Source organism: Ascaphus truei, chromosome 4 (genome assembly GCF_040206685.1).
Source record: "Ascaphus truei isolate aAscTru1 chromosome 4, aAscTru1.hap1, whole genome shotgun sequence".
In the NCBI taxonomy this organism is placed as follows: domain Eukaryota; kingdom Metazoa; phylum Chordata; class Amphibia; order Anura; family Ascaphidae; genus Ascaphus; species Ascaphus truei.
Window position 1 is genome coordinate 28,774,258 of NC_134486.1, and position 18,974 is coordinate 28,793,231.

General features: G+C 45.0%; 1 protein-coding gene across 2 annotated transcripts in view; it reads right to left on the reverse strand.

The window, feature by feature from the left end:
• COQ8A (coenzyme Q8A) overlaps positions 1-18,974 on the reverse strand; it is a 66,660-nt gene that overhangs the window by 35,302 nt on the left and 12,384 nt on the right. For both annotated transcript variants that reach the window (XM_075595482.1, XM_075595481.1), the window contains exons 2-5: positions 14,474-14,672; positions 12,893-13,276; positions 6,545-6,611; positions 5,015-5,089 (exon numbers count right to left, since the gene is read on the reverse strand). In XM_075595482.1, coding sequence (XP_075451597.1) covers positions 5,015-5,089; positions 6,545-6,611; positions 12,893-13,276; positions 14,474-14,650 — 703 coding nt within the window. In that variant the 5' untranslated portion in view covers positions 14,651-14,672. The remainder of the gene's footprint in view (positions 1-5,014; positions 5,090-6,544; positions 6,612-12,892; positions 13,277-14,473; positions 14,673-18,974) is intronic.

Here is an 18,974-nt window from a genome sequence, read left to right on the forward strand (position 1 = left end):
CAGCTTTACAATAGGAAGGCGTAATCCCTCTTGGTTTATTGACCCGCGTAACGCAAGGACCGTAAAACCCTGTATGAAATACCGGCACCACCTTTAGAGGTACTGTATGCCTCTCAGGAAACATGGGAGGATATAGATATATATTAAATGGAAATAGCGGTTAGTACAGTTGCGATAGTGCAGAATAAGAGTACTTCAGTATTAGGTGATACCTTTTTTTATTTGGACTAACAATTGGTATAAAAGACAAGCTTGGGAGTTTTCTTCTCTTCCTCAGGTCAGCAATACTGTGGACCCAAGGAAGAGAGGAGAACTCTTGAAAGATTGTCCTATGACAAATTGTTAGTCCAAAGAATGTTTTTTTTTTTTTTTTTTTTTTAAAAAGGTATCATCTAATACTGTACTGAAGTAGACATAGAAGATAGGAGTACAAAACAAAATCAGGGAGTCTAAGGCTGCGCTTATAGTGCCGGCGCCACAATGTCGCGGCAAAACAAATGTATTGCCACCGTCACCTGCGCTTATAGTAGAAGCGATGCGACGGCTTGGTCGCGATCGCTGGAAGTCAAGTCAATTAGATTTTTCCAGCGACCGCACCGTGACGTCACCGTCACTATAAGCGCAGCCTAAGGCCGAGCTCACACTAACCGCTTTGGCCGCGCGCCTCCGCGCGTACTCCTGCAGCCCAACGATCTGTGAGCTATCTGCAGGAGACAGGTTGCAGCGATTGGGGGGCGCGACAAACGCGTCACAGAGCTGTTCGCCTTTATTGGCGGAACCAGCTCACGTGATGAGACTGCAGCCCAAAATGACAACTCATCCAGTGACAACTCATCCACTAGCCTCAAAGAGTGCCGCACGGCGCGTAGCAGGCAGTGTGAGCTAGCCCGAACCCTTTCATTCAATAGGTCAATGGTGCTTGGGAAACCCAGATATTTTGCAGGCAATGTTGGTCCCGGAGGCACAGGAAGGTAACATTAACTTGCCTAATGTCACAAGAGCACACAGTGGGATACAAACCTTTTGTTTGGAGTATAAACAAAGCAAATACCCCAATTCATTTGTGGCCCTCTTAAAAGCTTGTGTGACAGTTTCAACAGGCAGAGGTTTTTGAAACCACTGCTTTATGTGGTTAGTGTGAACCCACAAATATTGTACATTTACAGTTTAAAAATCTTGAGGGTGTACATCTTAAATAAAAAAAATTTAAATGCCCATACAGTGCGATGTAAAGGTTGCAATCAACCTCAAACACATTTTATGGCAAAGAAACACCCCAAAAGGTCTCCAACCATATATAATTAAAAGAAATAATAAATAATAATAATATATATATATTTTTTTTTTAAAGTAGCTAAGGAAACTTGTGCAAAGTACTAAAACCGGCTTATAAAAAAGTAAGACTATTTAAAGCAAAGCATCAGGGTGCAGACACTATTCAGCTATGTCTTCCAAGTATTAGACCTTGTGCCCAGCTGAGTCAGGCTGCTCTCTGTTGCCAGCGTTTGAGAGCTTATATTAGAAGGACAGAAGCTGCACATAACCCAGGAGCCAGAGTAACTTGTGCACTAATGATGCTGGAGCAAGCTCACGAGATGGAAAAATCAGGCAGGTGACAGAACATCACAGGAGGTTTCAAGGATCTCCCGTTCTTTTAGCGCAGAAAGAACCAAGTTTCTCTCTCTCTCTCGCCTCAACACAACTACAGTATGCTTTTCCGGTATAAAGGCATTTAGAGGTGACCGTTTTTATGCCAGTTACAACTGCAAAGTACTACTACTCGTTTAGCACAGGAAAGCAAGGCACTGGTAAAATAAAAATAAGACATCAATAAGGGGTCAAGCCAGCCAAACCTCACCGAGGAGGACATCAGAGACTTATCCCAGCAAATCTCCAAATTACTTTCTCTGTGCGACTTGTGGTTCCAAGAGATGAAAAATAAATGTCGCAGGATCCAGTTTCATATCCCCCGCCCCCCCCCCCCCAAAAAAATATATCAAACCGTAGATATTGTACAGGCATACCCCGCATTAACGTACGCAATGGGACCGGAGCATGTATGTAACACAGGCATACCCCGCATTAACGTACGCAATGGGACCGGAGCATGTATGTAACACAGGCATACCCCGCATTAACGTACGCAATGGGACCGGAGCATGTATGTAACACAGGCATACCCTGCATTAACGTACGCAATGGGACCGGAGCATGTATGTAACACAGGCATACCCCGCATTAACGTACGCAATGGGACCGGAGCATGTATGTAACACAGGCATACCCCGCATTAACGTACGCAATGGGACCGGAGCATGTATGTAACACAGGCATACCCCGCATTAACGTACGCAATGGGACCGGAGCATGTATGTAACACAGGCATACCCCGCATTAACGTACGCAATGGGACCGGAGCATGTATGTAACACAGGCATACCCCGCATTAACGTACGCAATGGGACCGGAGCATGTATGTAACACAGGCATACCCCGCATTAACGTACGCAATGGGACCGGAGCATGTATGTAACACAGGCATACCCCGCATTAACGTACGCAATGGGACCGGAGCATGTATGTAAAGCGAAAATGTACTTAAAGTGAAGCACTACCTTTTCCCACTTATCGATGCATGTACTGTACGGCAATCGTCATATACGTGCATAACTGATGTAAATAACGCATTTGTAACAGGCTCTATAGTCTCCCCGCTTCCGCACAGCTTCGGTACAGGTAGGGAGCCGGTATTGCTGTTCAGGACGTGATGACAGGCGCATGCGCGAGCTGCCGTTTGCCTATTGGGCGATATGTACTTACTCGCGAGTGTACTTAAAGTGAGTGTCCTTAAAGCGGGGTATGCCTGTATATATCAAATAACCAAAAGAAAGATGGGAGGATGAAACCAGAACATTTGTTGGAGCAGCATGGAGAAGAGAGGCTTGGAACCGCAGTACTTGGATCATTGGGGAGCCTTCATCCAGCATTAGGTCAACATGGGCTTAAGAGGACTGCATGTCTGGATATACACACACACCAATTAAATAACCAACCCAAAGCTGCAGTCACATTTATGGGAATGGCTGGAACTTTTTATTTAAGATCGTATCAGGAACCTGCACACAGAAGAGTCTTTACCCATTCAGCAGGTTTGCATGGCTCTTCTGAAGTAACCATCTTCTCTCTTCATGCCAGTATCACGTAATTCTCAACACACAAGGAATCTCAGCTAAACCAAGTGTTGGGAATAACCAACCCCACAGCCCACTTTCAACATAGGTGCACACCTTTATGCGTCTGATCACCACCCAACTCTGGTCTGGCTAGGGTTCCCTTATGAGAGCACTGCCATAAATCAGAAGGTATAAAAAAAAAAACAGACATGCACTGAAAAAACATCCAAGTCAAGAAAGCTACCGAGCACTGAATTATTATATTGCTCTTGGAAGACACCAGATTAAAATTCACACATCAAAAGAAGGCATAAACAAAGCATGACTCCCTTGTAATTTGAGGATACTCCTGACACCTGGTTGTATTTGAGGGATGTAGCCGGAGAGTATTAAATGAACACATTTTCACCTTTAAAGAGTGCAGTGAAAAAAATACTTTTTTTTTTGGTGGTCCCTCTGTGGCATGAAATCTTTGTTCTCGGCGGTCACAGTTCAAATTTAAAGGGGAAGAGGAAGGAGTTTAGGCATTCCATATAATATACTGCTAATATACTGCAATTGATGTAATTGAAAATGGAATGTTTGAGACCAGCCAACTTCTGCCCTTAAGAGCCACTGACATCATGGAGCCTTGTGATGCGAGTCGATATGCAGCGATTTCTAGGGGTGCAAATCATGGGTGTGGACCAATTACAATGCTCCAGCATGTTATTATTCTACCCAGGTGCCAACGATAAGGAACAGATGTCTGAGGTACCCTCACTCAAAACAGCTTTTACAATGACTCACATCAGAGGAGTTCAATATATACACACATACACAAAAAAAAAAAAAATATATAGCACATTTTAGCTTCTATTTACCAAGCAGTCCCAATTCCATAAGACACATTACAGGTGATTCAAGTGAATAAACCACAAGCAACAGGTATCTAATGGAGCAACAGGTATCTAATGGAACAGCAGGGCTTGGTAAATACAGGCGTTTGGCTTTATTTGAACGTTAAAGCTGCAGTTCAGTCAATATCCTGCATGTGTGTTTTTTTTAATAAATCAGTTCTGTAGTAAAAAAAACAAATTTGAAAGACCAATTTTCTTGTATTCTATTTTAACAGCCATTTGCTAAGGCACTGCCCCTTCATGTCCTGTCACAAGCCCTGGCACACCCCTTTGTCAGCCCCGCCCTCCCTCTAGCACATGTCAGTGCAGGATTGCTCATGAATATTCATGAGCTTCCACTGACAGACAAGCAGATTATAAACAAATCCCAGCTTTTAATATGTCACCAAATTTCGACCTATCAATACATGGAGAACGAATTGACCTGCAGCTATACAGTTCTTTAGGTAATTAGAGATTGCACACATGAAACTATTGAAGTAAAAAAATAAATGTAAAAAAAAAAAAAAGACTGAACTGCAGCTTTAATGGGGTTGGTTTTACCATGCTCCTCGCTAACAGAGTTCCTGGCATGCAGGACTTTGCTTCGCCTTCACTTCCCAGGGCACAATGCTTTAGATCAGGGGTGGCCAACTCCAGTCAAAGGCCACCAACAGGTCAGGTTTTAAGGATATCCCTGCTTCAGCACAGGTGGCTCAATCAATGGTTCAGCCAACAGCCACCTTGACTGGAGTTGGGGACTGCAGCTTTAAATACTCCAAGATAAAAAGCAGTGCCTCCTACTCAATACACTCTAGAATGTCCATGCGTCAAGGGGACCATCCTTGCAGCATCCAGCAAATAGCAATGCTTCAAATAGGTGTCAATTGCCAATTACAACGAGGAGGTAGAAGAGCAGTAAGGAGTTGTGAAATTTAGAAGGGATCATACACTCGCCATTACCGTCATCTGCTTTTGGACTTAGGCTCTTCTTCGCAACTTCGGCTAAAGCTCCAAAACCCAGACCAACAGCCAAACCTGTAAGAGGCGAGAATTACAAGATAAGAATACAAACTTACATTGCAAATCAAGAGAAAATAAACAGAACTCACACAACCAAGTGCCCATGATGCATCTGGTGCATCATCTTAAATTTTTATCCACCATGAATTTTAAAAATACATTAAAAAAAAAAAAAAAAACAATAGCTTAGCTGGGTGCTCAGGCCATTAGCTGCATCTGCACATACCCAGGACAAGTAACGGATTGCACACGTCTAAAATACAATTAAAACGTTATTAGCTTGAACCAGCCAATAAAGGTTTGATTGGATTTAGGATTGGTGCGTCAGACTATTAATTTATGCCAGACGTAACGGAAATCCTGCAAGCCCGGCTCCATGAATAAATGATAACTGGCGCTGCACTAAGTGGAGGTCTAGGGAAACAAAACAAGGCTTTTTCCATTTCCATATGATAGATATAAATATAATTAAAAAAAAAACAAAAAAAAAAACAGTATATAAAAAAAAAAAAAACACAAAGAAAGACAAAACCCACAGAAGAGTTTGCTTATATTAAATAAGATTTACTGCGGGTCATGCAAATGCTGACAATATTACAGCCGTGCATGTTTATAAAACTCTATAAAAGGCAAGGAGTACGAACTATCAAAAAGCAACATGTTTCTCACAGACGCCCCAGCCTCATGAAGTGACATTTCGTACCACGCATATTTTGCGGAGTGGTGCTCCCAACTAGAACGCTATAATTTGCAAATGTTCTCATTTTGTGCATGTTCGCTCAATGCCGATTCCGTGCGTCTGCCCCTGCGGGGGGAAATATATACACCACAAGGGCGATCTAGTTTGCTGCACAAAAGAAATGGTTAGCCAATGACTTTGAAGGGGAAAAAATAAAAATAAATTTTGCTTGGGTGATTGTGATATTCGGTATTTTGAGGTCACTTCTACATGGCCACCAAGATTCATGTTTTAATCCTAAGTGTGAGCCCCTAGTGAAAGCACTATATTATTCACGAAACCGTGCTACAGGCAGAGCCAAAACAAGCAAAGTTACAGGTAAGAATAGATTGGCATCGTGCAACGTAAACAACCCCCCCCCCCCCAAAAAAAAAACATCAGCAAGAGACACGCACACAACTATACATATAGCTCTATCTACACAGATCTCTATCCACACACAGCACATATTAGAAACTCACAGCAATTGAAGCTTGTACCCATGAGCACTGCATGGGGCAGCGATGCAAAGGCAAACAGGACACAGGCACCGTATGCTCAAATCAAGTTTTAATAATATATAGACTTGCAAGTATACAAGGACATTTGTTTAGCTAACCGTGTCAAAGACTGGTTAATGTGTTCTCAGTATGACTTTAGGCACCTAGGTTTGCCATCTTATTTAAAATGCATGCCTAGATTTTTAGCATCAGAACAAAAATAAAAAATGTCAAAAAAAAACATAAATTTACCTCCAAAGTTGGCTAGTCTTCCAATCCGTGTGACTGGCACTTTCCTTTCACGCGCTTGTTCGCTGAGCTGTAAGAGACGACACTTAGTCAGCACTAAAGAGGGGTAGTATCATGGATTTGGTACAGTGGATATTGGTCTGGCTGTTGCAGGAGGCCCTGTTGCACTTCGCTAGCAGGTGAAATATCACAGGTGTATGCAATAAGATACCACATGAAATAAAAATCACAGCAGTACGGGATTCATGGCGTTCCTGGAATCTCAACACTGCAATATGTTTATACCAAATCAACAGCAATGGACCAATAAATAAAAAATTTAAAAAAAAATAATAATAAAAAAAAATAAGTTTGCCAGGATCAGCTCAGCAGAGAAGGCTAATGCATTCCTGACCATGTCAACTAAATCAATCTTCAGCTAGCTTCACTGCAATATCAAACAGACATTAACGAATCTCCAAGTCGTTCTGCAGATATACACACCATACATGCGCAGTAGATTTATATTGTACACAATGTTCACTCAAAACCTTTAAGTTCCTAACCATACCGGTAGGATAAAGACTCGTCTATACAGCACTTATTACAGGGTCAGTATGTACAGGCACGGCCAGTATCCTTGCATAATCTTCACTCTGTGTACCTATATGTAAGCACCCTACTGTATACGCTCTGTACACTGCTTATTCAATAACATGGGCCAGGATCATTTTAGGTAGACTGGCTTAACTTCTATAAATAAGTATGCCTTTTTGCTCCAATCCACACCGTCTTCTTGAAAACAAGAGGTAAATTCAATGTACCTGGTAGAAAAAACATTTTATAAATAAATAAAAGTGTAAAAAAAAATAAAAACAAGTCTTTATACTGTACTGTTCATCACTGAAACCATTTTGCAATCTTGTAACATAATACCATGCCAGTATGAAACACATGAAGCATTTGTGTGCCTGAGAAAACGTGTCACTTCATGAAGAAGTATTCGCTCTCCCAGGCAGCCGATGCTTTTCCTGTAGAGCAGATAACCGCCCTAGGGTGGATATTGCATTTCCCTTCAGAAGTTGACACACCGCAGCCTCCTGCATCAGATTACAAAGTGCAGAACATAGGAAATACACAAAATCAATGCTGGCCAATATTGGGGAGACAACTGCAATGCCAACACCTGCTGGTGTTTTCTTGTTTACATCCCCCAAAAGAAAAAAAAATGACACATGCAAATCTCTCTTTAAGAGATTTTAAAGTAAATGAAAGTAAATTTACATTGGCTGCTTAACCCTGCTGTTGCCAGAGGTGTCTGCACTAAAAATTCTCCAGGACCTTTTGGCAGGGAAAGAGTTAAGCAAATGGCATTTAACGATTGTTCGGGGCCACCACTTTACTGGAAAGATCCCATCTATTTTTTACTCTTTAAGGTTAATCAAAAACAAACATTCTATTAGTTTTTGTTTTTTGGAACGCAGATGGTAGATTGGATTCTAGGATTACATTTGTTAAGGTTTTTCGGGAGAGTACAGTATAACATTGCTGACTTTGGTGAGAAGAAATGATTCTGCTCAATGTGTATATAAAATTTAAAACCAGAGACAGAACACAGAGCTCAGTGCACATCCAGTGAAATCTATATACGGTACAGTGCCTAGCCACTACACGGCAGACCACCTCAAGGGTACCTAACACTAATATACATTCTTAATAACCTGTGCATTGCCAGGAAGAATGATTTATAATAAAATCTGTCAAAATTAGTTGCATAGTTCTAAGTCTGATTGAAGCTCTTATTAACCTGTACATTACCAGGAAAAGCACTCTGTAATAGATTTGTCACAATCACACTGCAAGCAAGCAAGTTCCCCTGAGAGTGGGAGATGCAATGGAGTGAGCTTTTAACCATTTAAAAGTGGGCGGGGGTGAGCTTCAAACTAGGTAGGAGGAGCCACTCTCCAATCAGCTAAGACTAACTGAACAAGAATTGTAAAACATACAGGACACCTACAAGCTCATATTGAACCCCCAAAATAACCACAACATATATATAAGCATATAAGTGTCACATCAATTGTCACGTCAATGTGTACATACACTGTTTTATTCTGCAGAGAAGTAGAAGCTGTATATTTACAAGTAACGTGCACTCCTAAACTCGTGGGGGTAGTGTAATCTTTCACGGGAACCTCTGTTTGTTTAAGCAAAAATAAAGTGTGAATCTGAAATGTTTCCTTTGTTTTTGAAGTGAAACTTCCTTAGTGGCACCTCATTCGTGATGGGGCAAAAAAGAATTGTGGAGACAGAAATGAAACGGATGTGACGTCAGTGCTGGCAGTTGAGGCCGGGCTGTGTTCTGGCTCAGCCCGACCCCAACACTGACATCACACCCGCTCCACAAATCAGATGCGGCGGCGGCGGCGGCGATAGCCGCCGGCGCCGCTCCTAATCACCCCCCACACCCCACCCAGCCCCACACCCCCCACACACCATGACATATGCGGCGGCGATAGCCGCCGCTCCTAACGGCCGCTGACATGCTGCGCAGCCTCTCTCCTCCCTACCTCCGCTTTCCTGCGTCCCGCTGACTCAGCGCCGCCGGGGTCGAGGAGAGGAGCCCAGGGATCATGGAGGGTATCCGCCGCCGCAGCTCATAACGAGCTCTGCTCCCCCCACCCGCTGACATGCGGCGGCGGCAGCCCTCAAAATGTAATTGCCGCCACTCCTGCTGACCTCCCTCGGCCGAGGCATGGAACGGGGAGGGGGGGGGGTAGAGTGAGCTGCGTTCCCCACAGCACCAAGCCAGCTCCCGCTGACGATGACACGCTGCCCCCCTTCCCCGCCGACACTGCCTCTGCCCACGCAGCACTTCCGGAGGGGGGGGGCCTTTATTAGGTATCTGCCCGGTGCCCGGTGCGGCCGCATCTCGCCGGGGGGTGGGGGTGGGGGTGGGGGGGGGCGAGGACTCAGGCAGAGCCGCCGCGGGTGCGCAGCTCTGCCTGTCTGTGAGGGGAGTAGGAGTCTCAGGCAGAGCCGCCGCGGGTCCGCAGCTCTGCCTGTCTGTGAGGGGAGTAGGAGTCTCAGGCAGAGCCGCCGCGGGTCCGCAGCTCTGCCTGTCTGTGAGGGGGGGGGGGGAGGAGAGTCTCAGGCAGAGCCGCCGCGGGTCCGCAGCTCTGCCTGTCTGTGAGGGGGGGGGGGGGAGGGAGGAGAGTCTCAGGCAGAGCCGCCGCGGGTCCGCAGCTCTGCCTGTCTGTGAGGGGGGGGGGGGGGGGAGGAGAGTCTCAGGCAGAGCCGCCGCGGGTCCGCAGCTCTGCCTGTCTGTGAGGGGGGGGGGGGGAGGGAGGAGAGTCTCAGGCAGAGCCGCCGCGGGTCCGCAGCTCTGCCTGTCTGTGAGGGGGGGGGGGGGGGGAGGAGAGTCTCAGGCAGAGCCGCCGCGGGTCCGCAGCTCTGCCTGTCTGTGAGGGGGGGGGGGGGAGGGAGGAGAGTCTCAGGCAGAGCCGCCGCGGGTCCGCAGCTCTGCCTGTCTGTGAGGGGGGGGGGGGGGAGGGAGGAGAGTCTCAGGCAGAGCCGCCGCGGGTCCGCAGCTCTGCCTGTCTGTGAGGGGGGGGGGGAGGGAGGAGAGAGGGGGCAGGACACAGAAAGAGAGACACACATACAGTGACAGACACACACACATACATATATACACACACAGACACACACACTGACTGACACACATACACACACACACACTGACTGACACACATACACACACACTGACTGACACACATGCACACACACTGACACATACACACACACTGACTGACACACATGCACACACACTGACACATACACACACACTGACTGACATACACACACACTGACTGACATACACACACTGACTGTGAATAGGTTAGGGGGATGTGTGAGGTGCAGGGGGGCTGCGCATACGTCACATGGTCACACGCACGCACACGGTCACACACACACGCACATGGTCACGCACACACACACAGTCACACGCACACACACACAGTCACACGCACAGTCAGTCGCGTGCACACGCACTGTCACGTGCACTGTCACGTGCACTGTCACGTGCACTGTCACGCGTACACGCACTGTCACGCGCACAGTCACACACAGTCACACAGTAACACGCACAGTCACACGCATAGTCGCACAGTCACACGCACAGTCGCACAGTCACACGCACAGTCGCACAGTCACACGCACAGTCGCACAGTCACACGCACACACACAGTCACACGCACACACACACAGTCACGCACACACACACAGTCACGCACACACGAGGAATTCACGCTTAGTGCAAATACAAGGGATGTGTACGCATGTTCTAAGTCAAATTTATTTGCGTTTTGTCAATGATATTGTATTTTGATTTTTAATTAAAACATCACCAATACAAATACAATTTCTGTGACAAAAGTCAAAGAAGTTTCACTTACTATGCGCGTGCACAGCACACACAGCTTTTTTATTTAGAGCTAAGAGGGGAAGGGATAGAAATGGGAGTGAATATCAATGGGATAAAGAAAATATTTATAAAGCACACACCGCCAAAGTCCAAATAAATAACAAAAAGGGGAAGAGGGGCAAAAAAAAATAATAAAAAACCCCCCAATATTTATGAATATTTTCAGAAATACTTGTAATGCTCTGATTTTCCTTTAATAAGACATCAAATCGCATGCTAAACATACACGGTGGGTCATTAGCTCCGTCTGGCTGAACAGGATGGCTAATTGTTTAGATAATGGGTATGGAATGTTTGCAGGAGCAGACACTAAATATATGAAAGCCACAGTCACAGCCGAATGCTGCAAGCCGTTAGACATGTTGAGCTTTTCTGGGTCCTGTTATAGGGCTTCAATTTTGCTCTAAACTTCACCCTCAGTGTGCCAGAAGCCCCTCCGGCACTCCGTAGGAGCACATTACACGACCTGCCCTACAGCAGGCTTTTAACGTGCAGAGTGCCGGTAGCTACGCCCTGGCGCACTCAAATTATGAAACAAAAATAATGGAGAATGTTATATTGCTGACAGCTTCCAATTTATAATAGCTTTAATGTAGGTCACTAGGAGAGTGTCCCTTGAACTGCAGGCTGGGAACAGTTGAGTGTAACCACTAACAGAATAAAGCAACAAGACAATAAAAGTGCCCCAAGTCTGAAGAGAAACAGCGACTGGATACTTTTGCCACAGCTCATCCATATTCCTCTAGTGATCAAATCACGTATATTCCAAAACTTCAACACTGTGTTGAACGCTGCAGACAAATGATTGGGCGTGCGGACGTGCAAAGAAGCACATGGCTTTAGAAAGCTTTGCTCCAGAGTTTAGAACCTGCACTCTTCATGGAAGAGGAGTTTAGACATATGACATGACACACACACACCTTTATGGTGCAGTCCCACTTTTTTCAGCTCCCGTGCAGGCATTCTGAGTGAGTGAGTGAATATATTCATATATGCAAGTGCTCGCCAAGCTTCGGTAAAGTAACATAAATACCAAGTAACAATGCAGAGCTGCTTTTGACGACACTACTTCAAAAAGAATGAAGGATGCATCATTTCAAAAAGGAAGTTTGTGACGAGGATGAACACGAGAAGTGTGAAGGTAGAAAGAAAATACACCAAATACCTTTTTTTTTTTTTTTTAAACCCCAATACATTACAACCCTCTGTTCCCTTGAAATGTAGTGTAGGATCCTCAACCCTCTACAGTTATTAACTAGCATTTGTCTCCTAAACAGTCTCCTCATCCAGTATTATATTATCCATTGGTGAGGAAAACCCCCCCAAAAACATCAAGGTATCGAAATATGATCGCGGTGGTAACCAGCTGCTTTTGAGAGGCAAACGTGTATCAAGCAATACTCGTTGACAACTCCATTTCTTCTTAGCCTGGGGAGTGGCAGGATGAGGGGGAATGTGAGCAAGTACTACGTCACAGAAAGGGCGGTGGATTCATGGAATAGTCTCCCAGCAGAGGTGGTAGGGTCAAAAACAGTAAGGGAATTCAAACATGCCTGGGGCAGACAGAAGGCTTTCCTAATTACAACAGAAAGTCAAGGACCAAAAAGGGTTGAAGGTGTTACAGATCGGAAAATTGGTAGACCCGGATGGCCAAGTGGTTCTTCTGCCGTCAAAATTAACTCTTTATTCTACGACCCTGTTCACTCATCCTCAACTGTTGTGTTTCTATGGGAAATGGTGAACCAAGCCTGACTCTCCAAGTTCCAATCCTATGCACCATAAAGTTAGGTCACAAATACTACTGTTTACACATACTCTTGCCGTTTCAACCAACACTAGCAGGCTCTGTAGACTGCACCCCTTTAAACAAGAAAAGGACTACGTACCATCTGTTTGTGAGGTTTGTGCTCTGGGTTTGTTTTGGCCTCTCTGGCTTTTTCAATGTCCTCTGCCGTTAGTCCACCGACAGAAGAATGGTCCTGGTGGAAGGCTCTTTGCTGGCCTGGAGCTGCAAAAGGGCCCACAGTGTCCCTGACGTTCCCAAACAAGGCTCCGTTGTCAGCACGGAAAGAATAGTCTGTTTGGCCCTGGCTCGTGTAGGTTGCATTCTGGCTGTGGGCGTTGGACGTTGCTTCTGTGTGATGGATTTCATGGGTCTGGCCGGAAGAGGGGGAACAGTCCATGCCAGCGATCTCCGAGGCTGTCCCAGAGAAGTCGTACTCTGTCTCTAGATCCTGCCCGGATAGGTTCTCCTGTTGCTTGCCAAGATCCTGAAACATAATATTGTAATTTCATTTTTTTTTTTGCACTGTTTTTACGTAAAAAGAAATAATTAAAATGAGATCTTTTTGCACACTTCCATTTTGTATAATACGATGTCCGTTCATGAGACACATGGGTTTGAAATATAAAGTGTATGGGAGGTTGACATTCCTGTTGAGGAGATGCCGCTCACCATTAAAAAGCTCATTGGATCCTAAAATCGGACAAAAAAAGGAATGAAGGACAAGTACACATTTGTATTTAATCACCAGGAGAGCCAAGTGATGAGATATTCACCTACAATGTACTGGCATATTATGGCGGTAAACATGGACAACGTAGGCCAATAAAGGGGGAAAAGGAAGTGCCAATGGCCCAAATCGTTGGATGAAAACATTTCTGTCTTCGTCTGTACTTAGACAATCTGGGTAAAAGTTGTGCATAACTTTCGTAAGATTCTCCTGTTTCTTTATGACAATCATGGCTATTATCAAACTTAAAGGTGCGATGTCTCACCCAATACAAAGGGCATTAAATGGCTGAAATGAATAAGTTAACATACTTGGTTTGTATCTACTTGGGATAGGACCAATTTGGGCATGTCTGGCCAAGACAGTGAAAATATAAACCCCTGACAAAGCAGCAACGCCACACATTTTGTTCCAGAACTAAACCGGGCAAAATGTTAGCGGTCCGGTGTCTTTGCCCTGCCAGAGGAAACAAATATTGCCGTTCCTGAAAGCCACAACCTCATCTGTTGCAGCTGCCTATTGGACGACCATATCAGTCCCTACGGAGAGCACAGCTAACTTCCCTCATAAGTATCATGTGGGCATAGGGGCCAGTCACAAGAGTTGGCAGTATTACCGATTTAACTTTGGCGATGCTGGATAGGCGTGGCATTTCCGGCCGATCCCTCTAGCACTAAACATGCTACATTTCTGATCTGCAGTGGTTCCCAAACCCCTCCTCAGGGGTTGATGCAGAGCAGAGTTTTTGGGCAACCGGCAGATTCATATAAATAATGTCCAGTTCTCTGCATTTGGAAATGCACCGTTATCGCTAAATCTTGGTGTTGCTGGCCCAAGGATAGGTCCAAGAACACGTCGCGTGTTGCATTTTATACTTCAGCACCAAGAAGTGAAGTCCCCCACAGTAAGACACTTTTGCACCCCAGTGAGACAAAGAATAAAATGAAGACTTGCCTGCATGCTGCCCATAGCAGCACTGAAACGTTCCTCGGCCGCCACTTGCCAGCCCCTAGCAAAGATGGCAGCATCTCCACCAAGGGTTGTCTGCCTCAGATGACCCGCATGTACTGCCAGCATAGCTTTGCTGAGCTTGGCAAGCCCTCGCATCAGCATGATGACATCACCCGCCATGACTGGTCACTGCTTCTTACACCTGCATAAGAAGAGAGAGCGATACCATTGGTATTGCAGATACCAGGAAAGATGTAATATATGGGATCAAGTATGCATTCCTTAGCATCAATAAAAGGAAAGGCATTTTATTCTGTCTGCAACTTGCGATTTGGGGTGTGCTGATGAGGTGTTTGGGAATGCTTCAGTAACGAAAATTATTCGATGTACCCAAAGCAAGCAACTTACAGAAGTCGTGTTTCTCACAATATTTAGATGAGCAAAGTCCCCCAGTTACCCTGCATGCAAAGAAACAAACCCGTAGATTAAGTGGCTGGTGGAGTTTAAAATGACCTCCCCCATCTTAAGAGGGCACGAAACCAAAACCTTGACTGCGGAAATATAATAACATGAAAATACACTTTTCCATTAGTCTGTGAATTATACTATTCAACAAAAAGTCTAATCCTGATGAAGGTGTAACTACTGCACCAAAACGTTGATATTTTGGAATTAAAAAAACAAAACAAAAAAAGGTGTTATCTTTGTATAACAAGTTTGGTGTGCCAACCCTTTCAAAGGCGGCTTTGTATTATATACACAAGACAGGATAACATGGACGCAGCTATAGATTATACACCAGGATTTGTAAAACGTCTATATACAATTTACAAAGCAATCTGTACGCTTCAGATAAGAGGAATAATCCTGTAAACAACCACTATTGAAGTTGCTCACATGCTCCCCATTGATGAGATCCCCAGCTCCTCCCACCAGCGACGTTAAGGTTCTAACAGCAAACTTTTTGGCAGCCAACATCAAGTTAATCTAAAGAGTACATGCAATGTCCTGTCCCCCCTGCAGCACTACACACGTCAAAGCTTGTATATCTTGGGACACAATACCACATTTACCAACAAAATAAAAACCTTTTATTTGCATTCAGTCAATTGAACTGATCAATCTAGAAAAACAACATTTTTTAAAGTGCATGCTTAAAACAAAAAAAAAAGGATCTTTACAGGCAGGGGAGGTACAATGTCACCCAAGTTACATTGTCCAAGTGCGGGGTGAGGGGAAGGCAAGGGGCCTAGGCGTGGCACAAGCCTTTTAACTGGCCACTCCTCCATCCTTGGGCACTGAATAGAATTATTGCAGCCTCATGTTTGATGGTTCCTTTGACATTCAGGCGTTGTTTATATCTGTTCTAGCAGGTGATTTGCCGGGTATCGGAAGGAGATTAGACAAGCGCACCTCAAATTGAAACTGAACGGCCAATGTGGACCTGACCTGCTGCAATCAAAGTTCCTGCGACTTGGGTGCCCCAGCAATTGGCCACACCACATGCTTCCCTAATCAATAATATTCTGTCTGCAGGTCACATCCCTTAGGCCGAGTCCCCAGTCTTCACTGTGGCACACGCGCCTGGCGGGGGGGGGGGGGGGGAGGGGCGGCGCGTGCACAGCGCTACACCGCGATCTGCGGTCTGGGGAGGGAAGGTTTGCGACGGGAGGGGGCGTGGCTGTGGGTTTGCGGGGGCGTGGCCATGACATCCCACAGCTGGTTTGCCCTTATTGGCTGAACCGCCGGTGGGGGCGTGGCCACGCCTCCGTCGCAGATGTTGAGTTCAAATTCTCCTGCCTCCCTGAAAACCCGTCGCGCACCGCTGGGGAAAGGTGCGCGACAAGGTAGGGACTGGGACCGGCCGGACTTGATAGCCCAGCGCACGCCGAGCCGTGCGCTGTGGCAGTGACTGGGACCGCGGCCTTAGACCTGCAAAACTGCCAGACTTATCCCAATCTTCAAAAGTGGGGACAAAAACACTGTCTTGAACTATAGACCAATCTTTCTTCTCCCACTACTATCCAAAGTTATTGAAAAATGTGTTCACTCCCAATTAAGCAATTACTATACCAAGACAAATTTCCCTAGCCAATTCCAATCTGGCTTCCGCCCCAAACACTCCACGGTAACTACCCTCCTAAAAGTTTGCAATGAGATCCAGTGTTGAATGAAACAGGGACAACTCACTGATGCAATATTCCTAGATTTTGCAAATACTTTTGATACGGTTGATTACATTACCCTGCTTAAACTCCAGTGCTCAGGAATAGGGAAGCATGCTTTAAACTGGTTTAATTCCGACCCATCAGGCAGATCCCAACGTGCATCTCGGGCACTAATACCAACCCCTTGGATATCACCTGTTGTGTCCCGCAAGGCTTTGTTCTGGGGCCCCTACTCTTCCATGATATACCTACAGCTTGTAAGGGATCAATACACATGTATGCGGATGACAATTGTATATGCCCGCAGCCTTCACCTCTCTGACCTTGAATACATACTTCAATCATTTTTTGAGACTTGAAAATTGGATTTCCCAAAACAAAACTGTTTCTAAGCACTGACAAGATTAACAACAGTATTTGTGAACAAGGCTAAATTTCTAAAACTACCAATGACAGCGCTTCAGATTAGAACCAGCTCTACTACCATCCTAGCCCGTTACTAGTTTTAAATATCTGGGCATATGGTTTGACGCCCATTTAACATTTAGGTTGCACATTGATACCCCGACATCCAAAACCTATGCTAAACTAGGTGCACTTTATAGGAACAAATTCTCCCTAAGCCCACTGGCCAGAAAGCGCATTGCACAGCAGATGCTAGTACCAATTATAGGTACAGTACATGGCATAGTCGCATATTGCAAAGCACCCCAAACTTGCCTTAGTAAAACTAGACACACTACAATTCAATATGCCGCTTTGTCCTCCAATGTAACTACAACACACATCACTGTGAAATGCTCAAAGAACTATGATTGGTAATCACTTGAGTCTTACACATGTCTATAACTTATTTTATCTTTAACTGTTCATGCAATGTCTTTATATATAATGTATAATAACACAGTTGACCTAATGTACCCATGTATTTGTAACCATGTATTTGTCATCATAACTCTTGAAAACAAGAGTAACAATGTATTTGTTCCTGGTAAACCATTGAATAAAATGTCTGTGTCGATCCCCTCACACCATGCCCTCCCCCCTGCCCCCCACCGGTGTACCAGTATCCCGGTCAGCGCCCGAAGTTGAGCCTGCCTAGACAATCAGGCCCAACTACTGCATCCGCTCACATGGAGCAAGGGGGAGAGAATTTGAGTGTGAGCAAGGGGGAGAGAATTTGAGTGTGAGCAAGGGGAGCCTTAAAAAAAAAAAAAAAAATTCTGCAGGGGGGCCCAAAAATTGTAGTAACGCCACTGAGCTCAGTGATAGGAAGGACACACACTGGAAACAAGGAAAACTGCAAAGAAAAATGGTGGGCATGTAGAAGAGGTAAGAGGGAGTCAGAAATTGACAGATTATTTTATTACAAAGAAGGCGGCTCCCTCTGCATCAGTTACCCAATTAAAGCAGCAGTCCAAACTGCGGGTTTCATGTATTCCCCCCCCCCCCCCTCTTTAATATGTGCATCCGTACAATCCACACAACAATCAATAAATAGCCAAATTGGTGAGCGATCTGCAAAAATTCAGCTTGGAGGTTCACTAAAGTGCAGCAGAAGAGAACCAAAGATGCAAAGTTCTGTGGGGAAGATCATGTGACCAGGCAGTCACTAGATACAATTGGTGCACTGCTAGAGAGAGGGCAGGGCTCAAAAAGGGGTGTGCCAGAGCCTGTTTCAGAAGAGGAGGGGGATGTGACTTTGTAAGTGGTTGCTATAGAAACAAAAAATGCGTGTTACATTATAATAAACTAAATATGTCCTTCAGTTAAAAAAATGCTACAAGTATTCTCATACTACAGAACCGATTTATTACATTAAAAAAAAACATGTAGGATATTGCTTGGTCTGCAACCTTAATAAATTCCTTTATGTAAAAAATACGTTTCTTTCAAATGGGATTTTTATGGGATCATCCCAAAAGTTCGAAAAGAGGAAAATAATTACTTTTGGAGTGGCGCTGTGAAATGTTGGAGGCCACTGGTGTAAAAAGAAAGGAATTAGCAATAAGAAATAATTTTCCTTGCAAAAACAGAACCTTTCAAACTACCGTGTTGTTGCTTTTTTTGTTTCCCAGGCGCGATTGATTAAAGGCACGACTCTTATCAGACCAGTTGGCAGCACAACTCATGTACTATACAACACCAAGTTCAGCAGTCCTCTTAATCTGCCTACAAGGCATTATGAACAGAAGTCGCTCACGCTTTCAGCAGGAAGCTGCATGATATGAGGGAGAGCACACAAGAAGATCCCCAAAAGGGCGCACTGCAGACCTGAGTGGTATTAAATCATGGTCCTTGGGTGCGCAAACATACAACATATAAAAATTAATACC